The 23,460-nt window shown below is 42.1% G+C and overlaps 1 protein-coding gene across 2 annotated transcripts in view; it reads right to left on the reverse strand.

The window, feature by feature from the left end:
- The window catches only part of CUNH20orf194 (chromosome unknown C20orf194 homolog), a 141,554-nt gene extending 118,104 nt beyond the window's left edge, over window positions 1–23,450 (reverse strand). For both annotated transcript variants that reach the window (XM_021712002.1, XM_008057407.2), the window contains exon 1: window positions 23,309–23,450. In XM_021712002.1, the coding sequence (XP_021567677.1) occupies window positions 23,309–23,391 (83 nt within the window). In that variant the 5' untranslated portion in view covers window positions 23,392–23,450. The remainder of the gene's footprint in view (window positions 1–23,308) is intronic.
- Between the last annotated feature and the right edge of the window lie 10 nt (window positions 23,451–23,460).

A 23,460-nucleotide genomic window follows, 5' to 3' on the forward strand; every position in this document is an offset into this window, starting at 1 on the left:
CCAACTCAAAAAAAAAAAAAAAAAGAATCGCAGAAAACACAGGAGACGCCCTTACAGAAATTGGAATAGGCAACCACTTCCTGATGAAAACCCCAAATGCCCATGCTATAAGAGACAAGATAGACAAGTGGGACCTCATCAAACTGAAAAGTTTTTACAAACCAAAAGAAACCATCGAGAGAGTAGGGAGACAGCCCACAGAATGGGAAAAAATATTTGCCAACTGTACATCTGACAAAGGTCTAACATCCAGGATCTACAAGGAACTCAAACATGTTGAAAGAAAAAAAAACAAACAGCCCTATTAAAAGTGGGCAAACTATTTGAATAGACACTTCTCAAAAGAAGACATACGAACAGTCAACAGATACATGAAAAAATGCACAAGCTCACTAATCATCAAAGAAATGCATATTAAACCCACACTGAGATACCATCTAACTCCAGTCAGGGTGGTCATCATTAATAACTCAAAAACAATAGATGCTGGAGAGAATGTGGGGGAAAAAAGGGAAGTCTCCTACACTGTTGGTGGGAATGTAAACTAGCACAACCTCTGTGGATAACAGTGTGGAGAATTCCTAAAAAATCTAAAAATCAACCTTCCATACAACACAGCAATCCCTCTTCTGGGAATATACCTGGAGGAACTCAAATCATTCTACAAAAAAGATACCAGCACATGCATGTTTATTGCAGCACTATTCACAATAACAAAAACATGAAACCAACTCTGCTACCCATCAAAAGTGGACAGGATTTTTAAAAATGTGGTACATATACACATTGGAATATTAGGCAGCCATAAAAAGGACAAAATTATGAACTTCGCAGCCACTTAGATGGATTTAGAGTCTGTAATACTCAGTGATCTATCACAGAAACAAAAAACTGAGTACCACATGTTCTCACACATAAGCAGAACCTGAACATTTATCATAATACTTTAAGAATAGAATTGGCAGTAGCAGGACACTGCTAGGGGAGGGAGGCATATATAATAACATTAATAAGGGTTCCTGATCTCAAACCAAGTGAAGTGGGGACCAAAGGCAGGCCCAAACTTCACCTGTATGATGACCACTTATGTAATAATCCTGAATTGTACCCCACATCTTAAAAAAAAAACAAAACAGAGAAACTGAATCACTCATATGTTTCTGAAAAGAATTATAGAAGACACCAATAAATGGAAAGGTATCTTGTATTCATGGATTAGTACACAATATTATTAAGCTGTCAATGCTCCAAAAGCAATCTACAGATTCAGTGTAGTCCCTTCCAAAATCCCAATGACGTTTTTTGCAAAAACAGAAAAACCTATCCCAAAATTCATACGGACTTTCAAGGAACTCTGAATAGCTAAAACAATTTTGAAAAAGAACAAAGTTGGAGAACTCACTCTTCTTTATTTTAAAATGACTGTAAGGCTACAGTAATCAAAACAGAATAAAAAGCCCAGAAATAAACCCTCATATATACAGTCAAATGATTTTTGACAAGGATGCCAAGATCACTTAATCAGGAAGAACAGCTTTTTCAACAAATGGTGCTGAGAAAATTGGGTCTCTACATTCAAAAGAATAAAGTTTGATGTCACCTTATACCATACACAAAAATCAACTCAAAATGGATCAAGGATCTAAACATAAACCTAAAACTATAGAACTTTGATAGGAAACCATAAAGTAAAATCTTCATGATATTGGATTTGACCATGTATTTTTGGAAATGATACCAAAAACACAGGCAACAAAAGAAATCATAAATTTCATTTGACTCCAACAAAATTTAAAATTTCTGTGCAAAAGACACAATCAACAAAGTGAAAAGGCAACCCACCTATAATTCAACAACAAAAATCAAATTAAAAAATGGGCAAAGGCCTTGAATATACATTTCTCCAAAGAAGAAATACACAAATGACCAATAAGCATATGAAAAAATGCTCAGCATCACTAATCATTAGGGAAATGCAAATCAAAATCACAATGAAATGTTACCTTACATCCATATATAACTTTAAAAAACAAACAAAAAAAAAGGTCCAGGTGAGTAGACTGCCTAAGCCTGCAGGTTCAAGACCAGTCCAGGAAACTGGGTGAAACCTTGTCTCTACAATAATAAAAAAAAAAATTAGCCAGGCATGGTAGTGCCCACCTGTAGTTTCGGTTACTTAGAAGGCTGAGACGGAAGGATTGCTGGAGCCCAGTGGGTCGACACTAGAATGGCAGTGAGCATGCCACTGCACTCCAGCCTAGGTGATGGAGTAAGACTCCAACTCAAAAAAAAAAAAAAAAAAAAGAAAAAAAAAACCAACCCAAAAGAACAACAGCAACAAAACAGAAAATGGTAAGTGATATCAAGGATTTGGAGAAATTATTACCCTTGCGCACTGCTGGGAATGTAAAATGGTGTAACTGCTATGGAAAACAGTAAAACAGTGCCTCAAAAAATTAAAAATAGGCTGGGTGCAGTAGCTCAAGCCTGTAATCCTAACACTTTGAGAGGCCAAGGTAGGAGGATCACTTGAGGCCAGGAGTTTGAGACCAGTCTGGGCAACATAATGAGACCTCATCTTTAAAAAAATAAAATAAAATTAGGCCAGGCATGGTGGTTCATGCCTATAATCCCAGTACTTTGGGAGGCTGAGATGAGAGGATTGCCTAAGCCCACAGGTTTGAGATCAGCCTGAGCAACCTGGTGAGACCTCATCTCTACAATAAATCAAAAATTAGCTGGGCATGGTAGCATATGTCTATAGTTCCAGCTACTTGGAAGGCTGAGGAGGAAGAATCACCTGAGCCCAGCAGGTCAAGGCTGTGGTGGCCGTGGGTGTATCACTGCACTCCATCCTGGGTGACAGAGTGAGAACTCAAAAAAAAAAATTAAAAATAGAATTTACTATATAATCTAGCAATTCCAGTTCTGGGTATAAACCCCACAGAATTGAAAGCAGGAATTCAAATAAATATTTGTATTCCTATGTTCATAGCAGCACTATTTGCAACAGCTAAAAGGTGGAAACAGCCCAAGTTGATGAAAAAACAAAATGCAGTATATGCATACAATGGAATATTCAACCTTAAAAAGGAAGGAAATTTTAGCCAGGCATGGTGGCTCACACCTGTAATCCCAGCACTTTGGGAGGTGGAGATGAGAGGATTGCCTGAGCTCAGGGGTTCGAGACCAGTCTGAGCAACACGGTAAGACCTCATCTCTACAACAAATAAAAAAAAAAATTAGCTGAGTGTGATGGTGCATGTCTGTGGTTCCAGCTACTTGGAAGGCTGAGGCAGAAAGATCATCTGAGCCCAGCAGTTTGAGGCTGCAGTAGTTGGAATGAGACTCCAACTCAAATTTTTAAAAAAAGGAAGGAAGTTTTGACACATGCTACAACATGGATAAAACCTGAGAACACTATGCTAAGTGAAGTAGTCATGCATAAAAGGATAAATACGGTGTGACTCTACTTTTATGAGGTACCTAGAATAGTCATCTTCATAGACCCAGAAAGTAAAACAGCGGTTGCCAAGTGCAGTGGGGAATCATTGTTCGATAGGTACAGATTTTCAGTTTTGCAAGATGAATATTTGTATGGATAGATGATGGTGATTTTAGTCTAATGATGCCAATGTAATCAATGCCACTGAATTGTATACTTTTAAATGGTTATGATGTACCAGGTACGGTGGCTCACACCAGTAATCCCAGCACTTTGGGAGGTGGAGGCTAGAGGATTGCCTAGGCCAGGGGGTTCGAAATCAGCCTGGGCAACTTGGTGAGACCTTATCTCTACAATAAGTCAAAAAATTAGCTGCGTGTGGTGACATGTGCCTGTAGTTCCAGCTACTTGGGAAGCTGAGGAGGAAGGATCGCAGGTTGAGGTTAGGGTAGCCGTGAGTGTGCCGCTGCCTGAGTCACAAAGCGAGATGGTAAATTTTATGATAAGTGCATTTTAACACAATCTAAAATTTTTCTTAGAAATTAAAGTCAATGTTGTATAAAACAAAAACAACAGAGGATAACTCCTGTAATATAAAAGAGATTAAAGAAAAATAACAAAATGCAATCTGTGAACTTTAACTTGATTGTAAAAAAAAGAAACATCTATGGAGACATCTGAGAAAATCTGAATATAAACTGGGTATGTGATGCTATTATAGGTCCACTGATGATTGTCTTAGGTGAGATAATGTCGCCATGGATATGTAGTAGAATGTCCTGTATCTTAGCAGATGCATGAGGAAGTATTTAGGAGTGAAGTGTCATGATGTCTGCAACTTACTTCAAAAAAGTTTAACATATAAGAAGACCAAGGAAAAGAAAAAAAGATAAAGCATATCTGGCACATATAGTAGGTACAGCAAGTATTCAATATACTATTCCTTCCCCTTTTCTGTATGATTTGAACATTTTCATTATAAAAAGTAGGGGGTGGGAGGAAGGGGGTCATGTGGAGTAACTTAAGACTTCAGAAGCAGCAGGGCAGAAACTGCAAGACAATCAAGATTAAAGTAAGAAAACTTCTTTTCCTGAGAAATAATGGTTGCCTGTTCCTCTCTACTTTTTCATGTTTAACAGAGACTGATTTTGCAATCACTCTCTGCACTAGACATAATTCATCGAGTTGGTCCTCTGGCCCACTTCCCAACCCATCGGACAGTAGGCTGATTGACTGCCAAGTTTACCCAGAGCTCTTTGGTTTTCAAACTAAAACCAGCCACTGACAAAAGCATGAAGAGGTCATGTGACCAAGAAACAAACAGCTCCCCAAAGACTGCTGTAGAAAGCCAAGATAATACTGAAAACAGAGTTTCTTTTCGACAAGTATCTTGGCCAAGTAAAGTGTAAGCATATAAAATGCAGAAAGACTTTCTTCTTCCCAGAGTAAAACAGTATCTTAATTAGTGTTTCTTATTTTCTTGCCAAATGGGTAAAACTAAATTCAGTTTTTTTCTTTGCATATTTTCTTGCTTCCCCAATTTCATTTTTAACCAGAATATAGTCTATTATTTATCACTGAACCATGTCACTTACTGAATTATTTACTTTTTAATTTAAAAAAGAAAACTTAATAAGTATAAAGAAAACCACAATCACCCAAACTTCCAGCACCCCAAATTAACTACTGTTAACATTTTGGCATATTTGTTTTTTTGATATATGTATGCAGAATATTTACTGCCCTGTTTTTTTGAGGGGAAAGGACTATTACATATAAAACTAAAGTTTTCTTTAATCCTTGTCCCCAGAGGTCCCCATCACCAAAACCAGCAGTGACACTGCCCTCTTGCCTCCAGGTCTACCTAAGTATGGCTGAACATCCTGGGGACTGCCTGTGATCATTCATGACTTTACAAAGTTTCACCTTTAGAAAATGTGTAAACTCAGCAGACTCAATAATGCAACTTATATCAAATAAACTGCTTTCATATTATCATTTATTCCTGATTGTCCTCGGATTCAGACTCAGAATTTAAACATAGTGGATGTCAAGATGAAGAAACCAAAACCCAAAATCACAAGGCTGAGTAAAGATTAACAGCAGCTGGGCGCAGTGGCTCACACCTGTAATCCCAGGCAGAGGCCAGGCAAGAGGACTGTCTGAGCCCAGGGATTCAAGACCAGCCTGGGGAATTTGGCAACACCATGTCTCTACAGTAAATTTTAAAAATTAGCCTGGTGTGGTGGCGCGTACCTATGGTTCCAGTTACTAGGAAGGCTGAGGCAGAAGGATCACCTGAGCCCAGCAGGCCAAGGTTGCAGTGGCCGTTAGTATGCCACTGCTCTCCAGCATGGGCAACAGTGAGAGTCTGACTCAAAAAAAAAATTTAACAGCATCAGAACCTGAGCTACTAAGTACCTTCTTTCTGCTACACCTCACTGTTTTCCTAACAATAAAGTTAGTCACAGGTATATTTTTAAATTCTAAATAATCATCTCTATCTTTTCTTTCTTTCTTTTTTAAAGGAAAGAGTCTTGTTCTGTCACCCAGGCAGAAGTGCCAAGGCTTGCACACTCACTGCAGCTTCGAACTCCCAGGTTCAAGTAATCCTCCCTCCTTAACCTACTGAGTAGATGGGATTACAGACATACACCACCATACCTAGCTAACTTTTTATTTTATGTGTTTTTTTTTGTAGAGACAGGGTCTCACTATGTTGCCCAGGCTCAAGTGATCCTCCTGCCTCAGCCTCATAAAGCTCTAGGATTATAGGTATGAGCCACTGTGCCAAGCCCATCTTCCATCTAATATGTAAATAGTTAACTCACTATTCACTGCTTTATAACAACTGCTGCATAAACAGCCAGGTATGGTTGTTTGTTTGCTTGTTTAAAAAACTGGCAATTTTATTTTTACCCATTTTTCCTTCATAACTTACACTAACTTTTTTTTATCTTGAAAATAAATTACAACACTAATATATTCTTCTCACAGCCTGGATTCACGTTTTACAAAGTGAATCCTTACACCAATCTGATTCATTTCATTATAGAAAACTGATGTGAATAATTTGGTATGGGTCTCTCAGTAATATACAGTTTGGGTGGTTTGAGGGGAGAGTATTTGTTTTTACATAAACAAAATCATATGTCACTGCTCTGCAACATGCGTTTTGCACTCACTGTTACACCTTGGAAAGCTTTCCAACTTAGTACATAGACCTGAACCTCATTTTTAAAACTGCTATACAGTATGCTTTCATTTTTATTTAACTGGCCACTATGATTGAACATTCAGGGTTATTATTTTTGTTTGCTATTGCAAAAATGCTTTAATGAGCAAGCTTTTGTATCCATCTATGTCACAAATACCAAGTTTCTACAAGGAAGAAATCTAAAAATAGCACTGCCAGCTTACGAAGTATCTGCATTTCTCGGGGTGTGGTAGTTCACACTTGTAATCCCAACACTTTGGGAGGCAGAGGTGAGAGGACTGCCTGAGCTCAGGAGTTTGCAACCAGCATAAGCAACATGGCAAGATCTCGTGTCTACAATAAACTTAAAAAATCAGCCAGGTGTGGTGGTACATGCCTGTTCTTCCAGTTTCTTGGAAGGCTGAGGCGGAAAGATTCCCTGAGCCCAGCAGGTTGAGGATGGGTGGCCATGATTGTGCCACTGTACTCCAGTCTGGGCAACAGAGTGAGACTCCAACTCAAAAAAAAAAAAAAAAGTATCTGCATTTTAAATTTTGATATATCCTGCCAAATTGTTGTCTTAACCTATTCACCTACAAATCCCAGAGAACCTGTTTCCCTACAACTTTTTAAACTATGTGCTATCACTCTTCAACCAATTAATGGGTTGAGCTAAGTTAATGATTAGAATTCTGAGTTACAATTCATATTTTCCCTAATCACTAGGGAAGCTGTCAAATGTCTATTATTTAGATATTTTTTATGAATGACTATTCTTTTTGTCCATTTTAAAAATTCAGTTATTTGTGTTTTTCTGAATAAGTACATATTTCATCATTTTAAAAGTTACATTTTGGGCCGGGCAGTGGCTCAAGCCTGTAATCCCAGCACTTTGGGTGGCTGAGGCAAGAGGATTGCCTGAGCTCAGCGGTTCAAGACCAACCTGGGCAACATGGTGAGACCTCGTCTCCACAAATCAAAAAATAAGCCAGTCATGGTAGTACGTACCTGTAGTTCTAGCTACTTGGAAGGCTGAGGCAGAAGGATTATCTGAGCCCAGCAGGTTGAAGCTGCGGTGGCCGTGAGTATGCCACTGAACTCCAACCTGGGTGACAGAGTAAGACTCTGATTTTAAAAAAGCAAACAAAAAGTTGTATTTTGGCCATATGTTGCAAATATTTTCTCTAATCCTCTAGACATTCATTCATTCATTCGAGTTGGAGTCTCACTCTGTCACCCAGGCTGGAATGCAGTGACATGCTCATGGTCACTGCAGCCTTGACCTGCTATGCTCAGGTGATCCTTCTGCCTCAGCCTTTCAAGTAGCTGGAACTATAGGCACACGCCACAACGCTCAGCTAATTTTTGATTTATTGTAGAGATGAGGTCTTGCCAAGCTGCCCTGGCTGGTCTCAAACCCTTGGGTTCAAGCAATCCTTTGCCTCCACTTCCCAAAGTGCTGGGATTACAGGCATGAGCCAGCACGCCTGGCTTAGACTTCATTTAAAGTATCTTCTTCATGCAGAAGCTTTTTTTTTTTCCCTAGACAAGGTCTCTGTTGGCCTGGAGTACACAGTGCCATGATCATGGTTCACTGTTAACCCTGAACTCCTAGGCTCAAGCAATCTTCCTGCCTTAACCCCCTACATAGCTGGGAATATAGGTATGCACCACCATGCCTAGCTAATTTTTAATGTTTTTTTTTTCTTTAGAGATGGGGTCTCACTGGGTTGCCTAGGCTGGTCTCAAACTCCTGGCCTCAAGTGATCTTCCCACCTCAGCTTCCCAAAGCACTAGGATTACAGACATGAGCCACTGTTCCAGTCAGAAGTTTTAAAATTTTATAGAATTACATCTGTCTTTCCTTTGAGCTTAAGAGTTTCATGTCTTCCTCTTGTGCCTTCCCCACTTGGTGTTATAAACAGAATAATAAATGCCAATATTTTATTTTAATTGTATATGTGGGTTTTAAAAAAACATTAGCAGTTTATTCTTCTGGATTTTTTTTTCCATTTGTGAAGCTGGAACCTAACTGCATTTTGTTGCCCAAAATATAAATGATTGTTCCAAGACTGTATATTGCTTCTTTTAATCCTCTAAATATGGAATGCCACTTGCAGCATATGCAGAGTTGCCATATATGGTTGATCTGTAGTTGAGCCATTTACCTATTCTCACAGAAATAATACACTTCTAAAAAATAATCAAAGCTTTAAGGTATGCTAGCTCCACCTGAACCTTCTAGTATATAGACTACTTTTATAGCTGACAGGGCAAGTCCTTCTAGCAGTATTTCAAAGATTCCATGGCTGTTACTGAACACTGTCTCTTTAAGAGGAAGTGTAGCCGGGCTCGGTGGCTCAGTCTGTAATCCCACGCCTTTGGGAGGCTGAGGTGAGTGGATTGCCTGAGCCCGTGGGTTCGAGACCAGCCTGGGCAACCTGGCGAGACCTCATCCCTACAATAAATCAAAAAATCAGCTGGGTGTGGTAGTGCATGCCTGTAATTCTGGCTACTCGGAAGGCTGAGGCGGAAGGATTGCCGGAGCCCAGTAGGTCGAGGCTGCGGTGGCCAGGAGCGGCCACTGTACTCCAGTCTGGGCGACAGAGTGAGACTCCAACTCAAAAAAAAAACAAAAAAAAGGAAAAACCAAAAAAAGAGGAAGTGTAAAATCAGCTTGTGAAGTTCCATAACAATTTCCGTTGAGAATTTTATTGTAATTATATTATGTCTGGACAGTACTGGGTTCCTCACTCAGGAACATGATGTATGGTCTTTCCTGTCCTGCCTCTCCTGTTTTATATCCTCGTGACAAGTTTTGTATTTTTATTTATAAAATAAGTCTTACACATTCTTATTAGGTTGAATCCTAGGTATTTTACAGTTTTTGTTTCTATTTTGGATGTCATCATGAATCCACTGCATTTTTCAAAGAACTTGCTAACCTCTAATCAGTTCTAACAATTAAATCTATTGTCATAAGTTTTCCAAGTAAGTGAATTATAGCAGTTTTATCTATTCCTTTTTAATATCTACAGCTTTTATTCTAACTCATTAAGTCATCAAGTTTTTATTGAACACCTACTATGTGCCAGATACTGTTCATAACACTGGGGATTTAGTAATGAAAGAAAGAGCAAAAATTCCTGGGACAAAAATCCCAGAACTTATATTTTTAATGGGAATAAGGACAAAATAAATAAGCAAAATACACTTGACATAAGTGGGAGGCTTGTGAGTCCTAAGAGGGCAGAATGCAGTTGGGAACAAAGATCAGGAAAAACCTCTCCAAGTGTATACTGTATGAAGACCTAAGGAAGTGGGAGCACAAGTTATCCAGCAAGTACAAAGGTCCTGAAGCAAGAGTGCCCCTGAACAGCTGGAGCACAGCAGGTGAGAAAGACAGTTAAGAGACGACAAGGGAAGAAAAATATGTATGTGGGGGCAGATAAGTTGGAAACTTGTAGTTGATGACTTTTACTTATAGTGCTTACAGTGCTTTGAAAAGAGGGACAACATGAACTGACTTTTTTTTTTTTTTTTTGAGTTGGAGTCTCACGCTGTGCCCAGGCTGGAGTGCAGTGGCACACTCACAGTCACTGCAGCCTTGACCTGCTGGGCTCAGGTGATTCCTCTGTCTCAGTCTTCCAAGTAGTTGGAACCAGAGGCATGTGTCACCATGTCTGACTGATTTTTTTTTTAATTTATTGTAGAAATGAGGCCTTACCATGTTGCCCAGGCTGGTTTCAAACCCATGGGTTCAGGTAATCCTCTCACCTCAGCCTCCCAAAGTGCTGGGATTATAGGCATGAGCCACCGCACCCGGCCCTGACTTACATTTTAATAAGACCATTCTATTTGCTGTGTTGAAAACAGACTGAAGAGGGAAAAGAATTGAACTTGGGAGACAATTGAGAGTCTACCGTAATAATCCAGCCAACAGATGATTATTTCTTTTGCTTATCTTACTATATTGGCTAGAACTTTATTGTATTAGCTGGTTCAAATCAGGAATGAGAGTTAAATTTTTTTTTTTTGAGTTAGAGTCACTCTGCTGCCCAGGCTGGAGTGCAGAGGCATGCTCACAGTCACCCCAAGCGTCGACCTGCTAGGCTCCGGTGATCCTTCCACCTCAGCCTTCCAAGCAGCCAGAACAACAGGCGCATGCTATCATCACTGGCTAATTTTTTTTTTTTTTTTTTTGAGTTGGAGTCTCACTCTGTCACCCAGTCTGGAGTGCAGTGGCCGCTCCCGGCCACCACAGCCTCGACCTGCTGGGCTCTGGTGATCCTTCCGCCTCAGCCTTCCAAGTAGCCGGAATTACAGGCTTGCGCTACGACGCCCGGCTGATTTTTTGATTTATTGTAGAGATGAGGTCTCGCTGCCCAGGCAGGTCTCGAACCTGCGAGCTCAGGCAATCCACTCACCTCAGCCTCCCAAAGGCACGAGATTACAGGTTGAGCCACCGAGCTCGACTTAAATTTTTTTTTTTTTTTTTTTTTATTGTCGTGACGAGGTCTCATCATGTTGCCCAGGCTGGTCTCAAACCCATGGGCTCAGGCAATCCTCTTGCCTCAGCCTCCCGAAGTGCTGGGATTACAGGTTTGCGCCACTGTGCTTGGCCAAGTGTTAAATTTTAAGCACATTTTTTTTAAAGTATCTACTAGTCTATTAATTTCATGAATAGATTCCCTAATCATGGATGATATTTGCTTATCTGGGACAAAGCCTACTTGTGCATGAGTAGTACTATTGGTTTTCCATACTTCTAGATTTAATTCACACTATTGTTTTATTTAGGATTTTTGAATTTGCAGTTGTTCTCCTTTGTGCTTTTCCTTTTTTTTTTTTTTTTTTGGTAGAGATCAGGTCTCACCAAGTTGCCCGGTCTAGTATCGGATCTGCGGGCTCAGGCAATTCACTTGCCTCGGCCTCCCAAAGTGCCGGAATTACATCCTTTGTGCTTTTCTAATCAAGTACGACCATTATGGCAGCTTCAGAGAGTGAGTGGGAAAGCTTTCTGAAGTACACATTCCACTCAGCATGCTTTCCATTTCTAACTCCCCTGGTAACATTCCCTACGACCCTTCCTGGTCACAGTGTCCCACTGTGATTTATCCAGGTGCAAGTCATGTCAACTGGAGTCCTTTCCAGGGTTATCTCATTCTCTTCTGAAGAGAAATGGCCTCTAGGGTCCCAGTGCAGGAAGAATATGGTTTGGGGCTGCCATAACCATCATCCCTGCCTTGGACAAGGTATGTCCATAGGAGAAAATGCAGCCAGGTGGTGAGAAGCAGATGAGAGATGGCATGGGCAGTCAGCTGTTCTGACAGTGGAGTCTGGATTTCAGTCACTAAAGTCTTCATTCCTGCAGCAATCCCTACAAGTCTATCTCCCCACTATCCTTTCCAGTCAAGTTAAGCCAATACAGTCCATTTTTTATTTAAATCCTTTGAGTAGGATTTCTATCACTTGCAACAGAAAGCATTCTTCTTAATACAAAATCAATTCCAGGAATTGTCTAGGGTTGGAGCATACCGATGTCTACAACTTATTTGAGAAATCATTAAAAAACAGGATGGATAAAGGATGGTTATATAAGGCAAATAAAACAAATATACGACTATAGAATACAGGCATGGTATATATGAATGTTCACTGAAAATTCTTCCAACTTTTCTGCACTTTTGAAAATTTTCATAATAAAATGTTGGCGGGAAAGTCAACAGCAGGAGTAATAAAAGTCATATCAGCATTAATCTAGACTTCAGGAACTAATGACAAGGGGCTCATTGTAGGACTGCTATGGGTTTAAGAAACCTGCATTAAAGCAGCGATTATTTACTTCTCTTTGCAAAACTAGAGATATGGAGGAAAGGCAGGATGTGTGGAAAAACCGTAAATGACATGTCTTTGCTGAAGCCCCAGCTTGCAATGGAAAAAGCATAGTCAACATTGCTGCTGTCATGGTGGCTAACCACTGACTATAAAATGTCTCAAACTGAAGGGACAAATACACACATACATGATATGGCTGGTCTCGAACCCGCGGGTTCAGGCAATTCACTCACCCTCGCCTCCCAAAGTGCTGTAATTACATCCTTTGTGCTTTTCTAATCAAGTATGAGCATTATGGCAGCTTCAGAGAATGATTGGGGAAGCTTTCTGAAGTATACACTCTACTCAGCATGCGCTGGCATCATTTAACTATTCAATGACTTAAATTTTCTCTCAGTACTTTCATGTAGCTCACAAGAGCCATTAGTAATCCTAAGCAATATAACTTTCATTCCATATAGCGACCTCCCTGTGGTAGAAACAAAGTTGACTAATCCATATCCATGATCTTCTTCTTTCTTACTAACAATATCACAATTAAATATGAGGCAGACATAGGTCCAGGTCCTTTGCCTCTAGAGCTGACCAATAAGACACATAGTCAACAGGTAGAAGCTTCTGGGGAAACCCTCTGAAGGAAACTGACTCAGTGAGGAGGGACTCTTTTTCCCCTTCTTGCTTGACAGACATGCTGGCTGGTGTTTCTGTAGCCATTTTGTGATCATGGAGCTACTGTGAAGATAGAAATGACCTGCTAAAGATACGAAAATACTAGGCCAGGCATAGTGGCTCTTGTCTATAATCCCAGCACTTTGGAAGGCCAAGGTGGGAAGATTACTTGAGTCCAGGAGTTCAAGACCAGCCTAGGCAACACAGTGAGACCTTATATCAAAAATTAAAAATTTTGGCCAGGCACAGTGGCTCATGCCTATAATCCCAGCACTTTGGGAGGCCGAGGTGAGAGGACTGCCTAGGTCCACGGGTTCAAGACCAGCCTGGACAACTTGGTGAATCTCATCTCTACAATAATTCAAAAAATCAGCCAGGTGGGTGGCACGTGTCTGTAGTTCCAGCTAATTGGAAGATTGAGATGGAAGGATCACCTGAGTCCAGCAGGTGGAAGCTGTGGTAGTTGTGAGCATGCTACTGCACTCCAGCCTGGGTGATAGAGTGAGACTCCGACTCAAAAAAATTTTTTTTTTTAAATTAGTCAGGCATGGTGGTGTGCGCCTGTACTCCAGGTACTCGGAAGGCTGAGGTTGAAGGATCACCTGAGACCAGGAGGTTGGGCTGTGGTAAGCTGTGATTGTGCCACTGTACTCCAGGATAGGTGACAGAGTGAGAATGCTACCCACCACAAATGGAAAATGTTATCTGGAAGTCTGTTCACTATATCCCAGTGTAATGACACCTTATTTTCTGTTTTCTTCCTTTTCTTTGAGCATTTCCTCACACAATCTGCTCTTTGTAAAGTCAGCTTCACAAGTCTTCATTCAAAAAGCAACTGCTATTACTTTTCCTTACTTTTTTTTTTTTTGTCGGAGTCTCACTCCGTCGCTCAGGCTGGAGTGCAGTGGCATGCTCACAGTCACTCCAGCATCAACCTGCTGCGTTCAGGCAATCCTTCCACCTCAGCCTTCCAAGTAGCCAGAACTATAGGCATGCACTACCATGTCCAGCTAATTTTTTGATTTACTGTAGAGATAAGGTTTCACCAAGGTGCCCAGGTTGTTCTTGAACCCGTGGGTTCAGGCAATCCCTATACCTTGGCCTCCCAAAGTGCTGGGATTACTGGCTTGAGCCACCGCACGCAGACTACTTTCCCTTACTTCTTTGCCAAATCTAAACTTAATGTGGGATCCTGAATTGGATTCTGGAATACGAAAAGAATGTGTGGGAAAATTGGGAAAATTCAAATAAAGCCTAGAGTACTAAATACCAAGTAAACAAAAGTTACTAAGTAAACTAAAGTATTATAACAGTATTAATTTTTTAGTCCTGATAAATGCACCATGGTTGTATGTGAGATGTTGACAGAAAAAACTGCGAGAAGGGTACAGAGGAACCCTCTGTACTATATTTGCATATAATCTAAAATCATTTCCAAATTAAAAGTTAAAAACAAGCCAGGCACATCCTGTAATCCCAGCACTTTGGGAGGCTGAAGCGAGAGGATTGTCTGAGCCCAGGGATTCGCAGCCTGCCTGGTCAACTTGGCGAGACCTTGTCACTAAAATAAAATTTTAAAAAATTAGCCGGGCATGGTGGTGCACGCCTGTAGTTCCAGCTATGTGGAAGGCTGAGATGGAAGGGTCACGGGAGCCCAGCAGATCAAGGCTGCGGGGGCCATGGGCATGTCACTGCACTCCAGTCTGGGCGACAGAGTGAGAATCCCACTAAAAAAAAAAAAAAGAAAGAAAAGTGGCCGGGCTCAGTGGTTCAGCCTATAATCCCAGCACTTTGGGAGGCCAAGGCGAGTGAACTGCCTGAGCCCGCAGGCTCGAGACCCACCAGGGCAACTTGGCAAGACCTCGTCTCTACAATAAATAAAAAATTAGCCGGGCATGGTAGGACACGCCTGTAGTTCTGGCTACTTGGAAGGCTGAGACGGAAGAATCGCTGGAGTCCAGCAGATCGAGGCTGTGGTGGCCGTGAGTGTGTCACTGCACTCCAGTCTGGGCCACAGAGTGAGATGCCAACTCAAAAAAAAAAGAAAAAGAAAAGTTAAAAACAAGCCAGGCATGGTGGTTCACACCTATAATCCCATAATCCCAGCACTTGGGAGGCTGAGGTAGGAGGATCGCTTGATACCAGGAGTTCAAGACCAGCCTGAGCAACATAGCAAGACCCCCCCCATCTCTGTATAGGAAGGAAGGGAGGGAGGGAGGGAAAAAAGTATGCAAATGAGCTACCTTCTCTTTAAACTAGGGATTAAAACCACAGACAGCAATTGTTTTTTTTTTTGAGTAGGAGTCTCACTGTTTCCCAGGCTGGAGTGCAGTGGCATGCTCACAGCCACTACAGCCTCGATCTGTTGGGCTCAGATGATCCTTACGCCATTGCCTTCCAAGTAGCTAGAACTACAAGTGCATGTTACCATGTCCAGCTAATTTTTTGATTTATTGTAAAGACAAGGTCTCACCAAGTTGCCCAGGCTGGTCTCGAACCCGTGGGTTCAGGCAATCCTCTCGCTACCACCTCCCAAAGTGTTGGGATTACAGGTGTGAGCTACAGCACCTGGCTAGCAATTTTTAAATACTCAAGTTGCAAACCTTGCTTTTTCTTTTCTTTCTTTTTAAAAAACTTCAGGACAGCCGGGTTCAGTGGCTCAGCCTGTAATCCCGCGCTTTGGGAGGCTGAGGTGAGTGAATTGCCTGAGGCCGCAGGTTCGAGACCCGCCTGGGCAACTTGGCGAGACCTCATCTCCACAATAAATCACAAATTAGCCAAGCGTGGCAGCGCGCGCCTATAGTTCCAGCTACTTGGAAGGCTGAGGCGGAAGGATCGCCGGAGCCCAGGAGGTCAAGGCTGCGGTGGCCGGGAGTGTGCCACTGCACTCCAGTCTGGGCGACAGAGTGAGACTCCAACACAAACAAACAAACAAACAAAAAAAAAACACAAAAAACTTCAGGACAAGGTCAGGCACAGTGGCTCATGCCTGTAATCTCAACACTTTGGGAAGTCAAGGTGAGAAGACTGCTTGAGCTCAGGAGTTTGAGACAAGTCTAGGTAACATAGCAAGACCTCATCTGTACCAAAAATTAAAAAATTAGCTAGGCGTAGTGGCACATGCCTGTAGTTCCAGCTACTCAGGACAATGAGGTGGGAGGATCACTTGAGCCCAGGAGATGGAGGCTGTGGTGAGTCGTGATCGTGCCACTGCACTTCAGCCTGGGTGTCAGAGTGAGATCCTGACTCAAAAAAATAAAAAAATTTTCAAAGCAAAAGCAATAACTAAATTGTGTAACTTAAGGGGTATCTGCATCTCATTCACTCCCCCTCTCCAAAGGTCAGAACACCAGAGAAGAACCCAGAAGGTAGGAAACACTGTCAAGATATTATTAATAATGTCAAAATACTTACTAAATTAGGGTCCTCAGTATACTGTCATCCCAGACACAAGTGAAAAAGCAGATACCTAGGCCTCTACCCCAGGGACAGAAATCAAGCCATAAAAGCCTAACTAAATAGACTCTTTTTGCTTCTACTGACACCATACCAAGCCTTCCTGACCAGCATCCAGGTAAGCTGGAGGCTGAAGCTTCCTATTTGCAGATATTCAAAGGCATAGGCTTGCTTTGCATTTTGAGTTTTCTAAAAGCCAAGGACCATCTACAACTGCAATTATAACTTCCATAGATCTGCAGACCAAAAAAAAACTAGGTATTATTGGCAGCTGGCCAATAAACATTACCTGAAGAGATAGCCAACCTTTCTGAGCTTTAAATGCTCTCTATAAAGCATCACTGTCATGAACCACTTTCTCACCACCTAACTCACAACTATGACTTCATTCTCTGAACACCCATGAAATTTAGTGCAGCCCACAGCTTCACCTGTAACTATAGCCTATTCATTCAATAAATAATTAGCATAAGCAGTATTTCGTAACAGCTAACGATAGCAGATCATATTTAGTGAGTACTATGTGCCATACACTGATCTCACCACCAGGGGAAACAATGTGAGAAATGGCAATAAAAAACGGTCCCAGTCTTTTGTTAATTTCCAGGGGTTATAACAAAGGAGGTCTTTCCTTACGATTCTCTTGACAATACAGAAATTCCACCTGTGCAAGGTATAAAAGGGCCCCAGCACAATAACCCCTTAATCAGACTGTTTTGCTAAAGCACATCTTCCAGTAGCTTTGCCATAAAACATGCATGGGAGGTCACATTTTGAGACCCTGAATGTGTGAAGTATCTTTATCCTTTCCTCACACCTGTGTGAGAATTTGGCTGGGTACAGAATTCTGGGTTGGCAATGCATTTTCCTTCAAAAGGCGCTGTTTGTTTCACTATCTTCTAGCTTCCAATCATGCAAGAATCCTGATTCCTGACCCTATCTATGAGATTTGTAGATATTCTTTTGTCTTTATAGCACTAGAAAATTTCATGATGCTGTTCCTTGACATGGGTATTTTTAAACTGACAGATAAAAGTGTGTGTGTGTGTGTGTGTGTGTGTGTGTGTGTGTGTGTGTGTGTTTGTACGATGTACAACATGATGTTTGAAGTATATATACATTGTGGAACAGTTAAATTTAGCTAACAAACGCGTTATTTCACTTAGTTATTTTTTGTGGTGAGACCATTTAACATTCACACACTTGGTATTTTTAAAGATAAAATACACCATTATTAGCTATAGTCACAAGTTGTACAACAGATCTCTTAAACTTCTTCCTATCTAACTGTAGTCATATATCCTTTGACCAACATCTCCCCATTCCCCCTTTCCCCTAGGCATCCCAGCTGCTGGTAAGCACCATCCTACTCTCACTTCCATGAGATCAACTTCTTTAGATTCCACATATGAGTGAGATCATGTGGTACTGGCATGGATATTTTTATTTTTTTATTTTTTTTTTTATTATTATTTTTATTTTTGAGTTGGAGTCTCACTCTGTCACCCAGACTGGAGTGCAGTGGCCACTTCCAGCCACTGCAGCCTCGATCTGCTGGGCTCCGGCAATCCTTCTGCCTCAGCCTTCCAAGTAGCTGGAACTACAGGTACGTGCTATCATGACTGGCTAATTTTTTGATTTATTGTAGAGATGAGGTCTCGCCAAGTTGCCCAGGCGTGTCTCAAACCCGCAGGCTCAGGCAATCCACTCACCTTGGCCTCCCAAAGCGCTGGGATTACAGGCTGAGCCACCTAGCCCGGCCGCGTGGATATTTTAAAATTCATTGTGCTGAATTCTTTTTTTTTTTTTTTTTTTTGAGTTGGAGTCTCACTCTGTTGCCCAGACTGGAGTGCAGTGGCAGCTCCCAGCCACCACAGCCTCGACCTGCTGGGCTCTGGCAATCCTTCCACCTCAGCCTTCCAAGTAGCTGGAACTACAGGTGCGCACTATCACGCCCGGCTGATTTTTTGATTTATTGTAGAGATGAGGTCTCGCCGCCCAGATGGGTCTCGAACCTGTGGGCTCAGGCAATCCACTCACCTCAGCCTCCCAAGGTGCGGGATTACAGGTTGAGCCACCAAGCCCGGCTTCATTGTGCTGAATTCTAGACAAATTCTTTTAATCTCGAAACTCCTGTGCTTTGGTTCAGAGAAATTTTATTTATGTTTTGATGATTTGTTCAAGCCAACAAACAATAACCACCCGCTCTCCCTCTTTCTTACAGACATCTACAGATCCCTAGGTCATTCCATCCTACTCATTCCCTAAAGATTTTAGCTTCTGGACCACTGTCTCTTTGCTATTACTACTCCTACCTTAACTCACAACAATCTCAATACTCACCACCATGTTTATCTCTCAGTTGACTCCTTTCTTCCAATAGGGGTGGCCTCTACCCGACTTCGGTCACTCCCTCCCACACTGCCCACATCCAAGTAGCTCAACATAGCGTAGGGAAAACATACAATGATGCTAACCAAGTCTCATCTTAAGTTTAAAACCACAAACATCAAACAGGTACTTGGTGCTGCCTGGCAATCCTCAAACTTTTCCTGCTTTTCAACCCATTCTTCCCCACACTCCTGGATGAATTTTACAAACTTCTAATACTTCTCCACTCTTCATGCTACCAGCATTTGGGTCCATATAATCTACTGCCAATGAACTATCTGCAATTGCTCCTACCTAACTTGAAGCCAACATATCCATTTGTGTACTAGGATCCTACTCCGTCTTACCTACTCAAGGACTTCACACCTGCAAATGTCTCTTCTCTCTCTTTAATCATCAATTTCCCCTCTCTACTGCATCATTACATTAATTTACAAACAAGTTATAATGTCTGTCCTTCTAAAAACAAAAATAACTCTCCTGATACCTCATGACCTTTCAACTACTGTCCACTACTCTCTTACAACAATCCTCAAGAGAATATTGCTGTGACTATCTATATACTCACTGTCTTCAATTCTTCTCTCAATTTCTCTTTTTAAAATTGGGTCTTGCTATGTTGCTCAGGCTGGATTCAAACTTCTGGATTCATAGGATCCTCCTACCTCAGCCTCCTCAGTAGCTGAGCCTACAAGTGCTGGGGTTCATTTCCTCTTGAACTTACTGCACAAAAACTGTTCTTGTCAAGGTCACCAATGACCTCCACATTTTCAAATCTGACAGTCTACTTTTAGCTCTCATCGGACTATCAACAGTATCAAAGGCTGTCAATGACTGTCCTTGATTCTTCTACCTCAGAGGTAGAATTTGGAAGACATTTCTGGAATCTTCTCACTTTCCTTATTCTATACACATGATACTCCAGGACTTGGATGTTAGTCCTCTTTTCTGCCTGCATTCACTCCCTGAATCTCTACCTAGTCTCATGACTTTAAATAAAAAATTGGAAGTCATCAGCATACGGATATCTCTAGTCCCAATATCCTTCCTGAATTCCAGACTAATATATCCAACTGCCCTCCAATATCTCCACGTGGATATCTATTAGACAAATCAAAATGAACATGACTGAAATGCAACTCTATTCTCTCCACAAATTTGCTGTTCTTCCAGTGTTCCCAATATCAACAAATGGCAACTCCATTCTTCCAACAGCTGAGGTCAAAACCAACTAGGCCTTCTTGCATTACTGCTCCTTCAGCCCAATTTTCTCCTCACTACTTATTTCTCACCATTCTGTATAATGATTTTTACCATTTACAAAAGAGCTATTTGAGGGAAGGGGACTGCCTTATTTATCTGAATCTACAGCACCTAATACAGCATGTATTAGATTATTTGTACAAAGAGGTAGTGGAATGTCCACTGTTAAACAAGACACCTGCCAAAAGAGATCCCTCTGCAGAAAAAGATTTTGAAGTAGAAAAGTGTATTTCAGTTAAATCTCCACTGGTTTTTTAGTACTAGTCCAGATAGTTTAGATCATACATTGTTAAAAACTGCAAAATCCCAGTGGCATTTCACTTCTTGCTCACTCTACAAGTCAAACACTTTGCCTGGAAGTTTGCTCTGGATCCCAGATTGATGGAGTAGCCACCATTTGAAGCACCAAGAGCCACCATGACAGAAGAAAAGAGAGTAGAAAACTATATACAAGCAGCTTTTATCATGAAAGGCTACACATTATTCCGACGTACATTTCACTGGCCAAAAGTAACTCACAAGGTCATATCCACCTTCACAGGGGCAAGCAAGTATGATTATACTACATGCTCAGGAAATGGAAACCAAAAATACTTGACAGTACTGATGACTATCAGTCCTTAAAAAGAAGTCTATAATTCTGAGCAACAATCTTTTAACTCCTGATCACCATTCTCCATCTGTGAAAATGAATCCCTTGCTAGAAGAGAACCATATACTTACAAAGTACTATCTATGGGTCTTAGGAATGTAACTTCACCAGTTTGACCTGCCTCTTTCATCACTCAGGAGACAAGAGGGCAGCAAAGAAGCCAAGTATGGGTGATAGGAAAGTGTTGAGCCCAAACCTGCTAGAGACAGTCAATGTCAAAAGTGAGGGACCAGTTTGAATAGGCAAGAAATGCATGTTCAATTATGTAGAAGTGGAGAAAGGAGAGAAACCTTCACCAAATTTCTTTCACCAAAGGTACTGAACAGCCAGGCCTTGGGGGTTCTTTACACTATCCCCTGTCTGAAATCTAACAAGTTGTATTTAAACCACTTGATGGAAGATTTGGAGTTTGGGTATGATTAGTAAAGTTAGTCAGCATACTTCACACTATAAAAACACTAGCTTTAAACAAATGAATGAAAAGCACAAGGCCATGCTACTAGAAACAAGAAAGGCAGCAGAGTTAAGAGATGGATTTTACAGTAGAGATGATTTTTTTCCCCTGAAAGTCTCAAAAGATTCAAATCCAGATTCTTAAGCTCCAAATGATCTGGGATAAACCCCAAGTCTACATAGAGCCTAGATTTAACGGATGACTGCTCCAAGTTCTAAAGTATCCTGTGCCATTTCTATACAAAGTTCAAATACTTTCTGTTTCAGACAGTGAAACCACTTGGCAGAAATGCTGGGAAGGACTGGAGATCCTTCCAAGCAGTTAAACATTTGGAACTGTAAAGTCTGCAAGGAATTACACTGAAGGACAGAGCAGGAGTTGAAACAATGCCACCTGCCAAATTGGAAGCAAATTAGAACTCCTAAATGCAAGGTTTCATTGGTATCTACCACACCCTTCCACCTGTCTTTCCTTTAACAAACATATTAGTCGCTTAAGTGTGAGTACAAATGCAGGGAAATTTAAAAAGGGTTCTAAGATTCTGTTTTGCTCTCTATAAATTTGGTTTAGTTAAAAACAAGCAACAAATAACCCCCCCCCAAAAAAAACAGATGGCAAGCAAGAAGTTTAAACACAATGCTTTAAGTACCATAGCAAGAATATAGGAAAAGCCATTCTAGCATCTAAGTTGGCAAATCTCCTTTCAAGGGAACAATACCATATTTGCTTTGCTAAGTGTCTAGAATAAAGAAAAGGCAAACACACAAAATCCTCTTCTGGTTTAATGACAGTTTAGCAGTATCAAAGCTCATCCTCGCTGGCTCTCCCTTCCTCTTAAAGGTCTCCGCTGTAGTTCCTCCACCATTCCAACCTCCACACAATGCTGGCGGCTCCATACCAGCTCCATCACGAACAATGCCCAGACTACCAAGGTCAGCACCAAAGACACCGGGAGCAGAAATCGGAAACGGATCTTCCTATATGGGAAGGGGCGGGGCGGGGGAGAAACCCTCACCACGGTCTCCCCTCCCCCATACTGAGGCACCCGGGGGCTCAGAATGTAAGCTCAGGGGCCTATCCACCGCTGCTTTTGGGAATTCTAAATCTCTCTTCCCTATTCATACCAATTTTTCTCCCTGCGCCCCCAATGACTTCACCTCCCCCCAGTCTGAGCTCCTCATTGTGGACTGAGGGGGCGTCGCGATGCAAGCTGGGGAAGGGGGAAGTGGGGAAACGCGCAATAGGGGAGATGCTGTCAGTGTGTGTGTACGTAGAGGGCGGGGGTATACTCTTGAAGGAAGCCGCTGTCAAGGGCAAAAGCTCTAGAGATCTACGGTAGGGGGCTTTATAGGTAAGCCGTTATTGAGGGAACCCATTTGGGGTTCTAGACAAGAGGGCTATTATGTGTGAGGTGGTCTTTAGAGGCAGTCGTTTCTGGGGGAAACATTTCATGGGACAGGCAAGTAAATTATTCATAAGAAAGCCTCTGTGAGGTTCTCTATAGGGGAATCTCTCCTGGGGGAGACGTTCTATGGGATGTCACAATAGAGAGTCTTCACCGGGAACCACTGTGGGGAAACTCTTGTAGCGTTACCTACAGGGGAGCCATTGTAGGGGAACCGTTGTAGGGTTGTCTATAGGGGAGCCATTGTGGGGGAACCGTTGTAGCGTTGGCTACAGGGGAGCCATTGTGGGGAACTGTTGTAGGGTTGTCTATACGGAAGCCATTGTGGGGAACCGTTGCAGGGTTGGCCATAGGGGAGCCACTGCGGGGCTTCTACAGAGGGCGCCCTTCCTGGGAAAACGTTCCTCCAGGAGCCGTTCAGGAAAGAACTGTCCAGAGGAAGCCATGTCGGGCCACGCCCTGCAGCGGGAGGCTCCGCCGGACCCCTACAGCCCGCATCCCCCGCCCGGCCTCCCCTCTGGGGCCTCGGCCCCGCATACCTGACGGAAGGCGGCCCGCGGCTGGAGCTACCGGAGGACCGCGCGCGGGGGAGCCCCAGCCGGCGCGGGGGGCACACGTCCATGGCGGCGGGCGGCGGAGGACGGCACCGCAGCGAGGGTCGCTTTGGCACGCCGGGCGGCTCCAGGCCTGC

Source organism: Carlito syrichta, unplaced genomic scaffold (genome assembly GCF_000164805.1).
Source record: "Carlito syrichta isolate Samal-C Ts95f unplaced genomic scaffold, Tarsius_syrichta-2.0.1 Scaffold303007, whole genome shotgun sequence".
Classification (NCBI taxonomy): domain Eukaryota; kingdom Metazoa; phylum Chordata; class Mammalia; order Primates; family Tarsiidae; genus Carlito; species Carlito syrichta.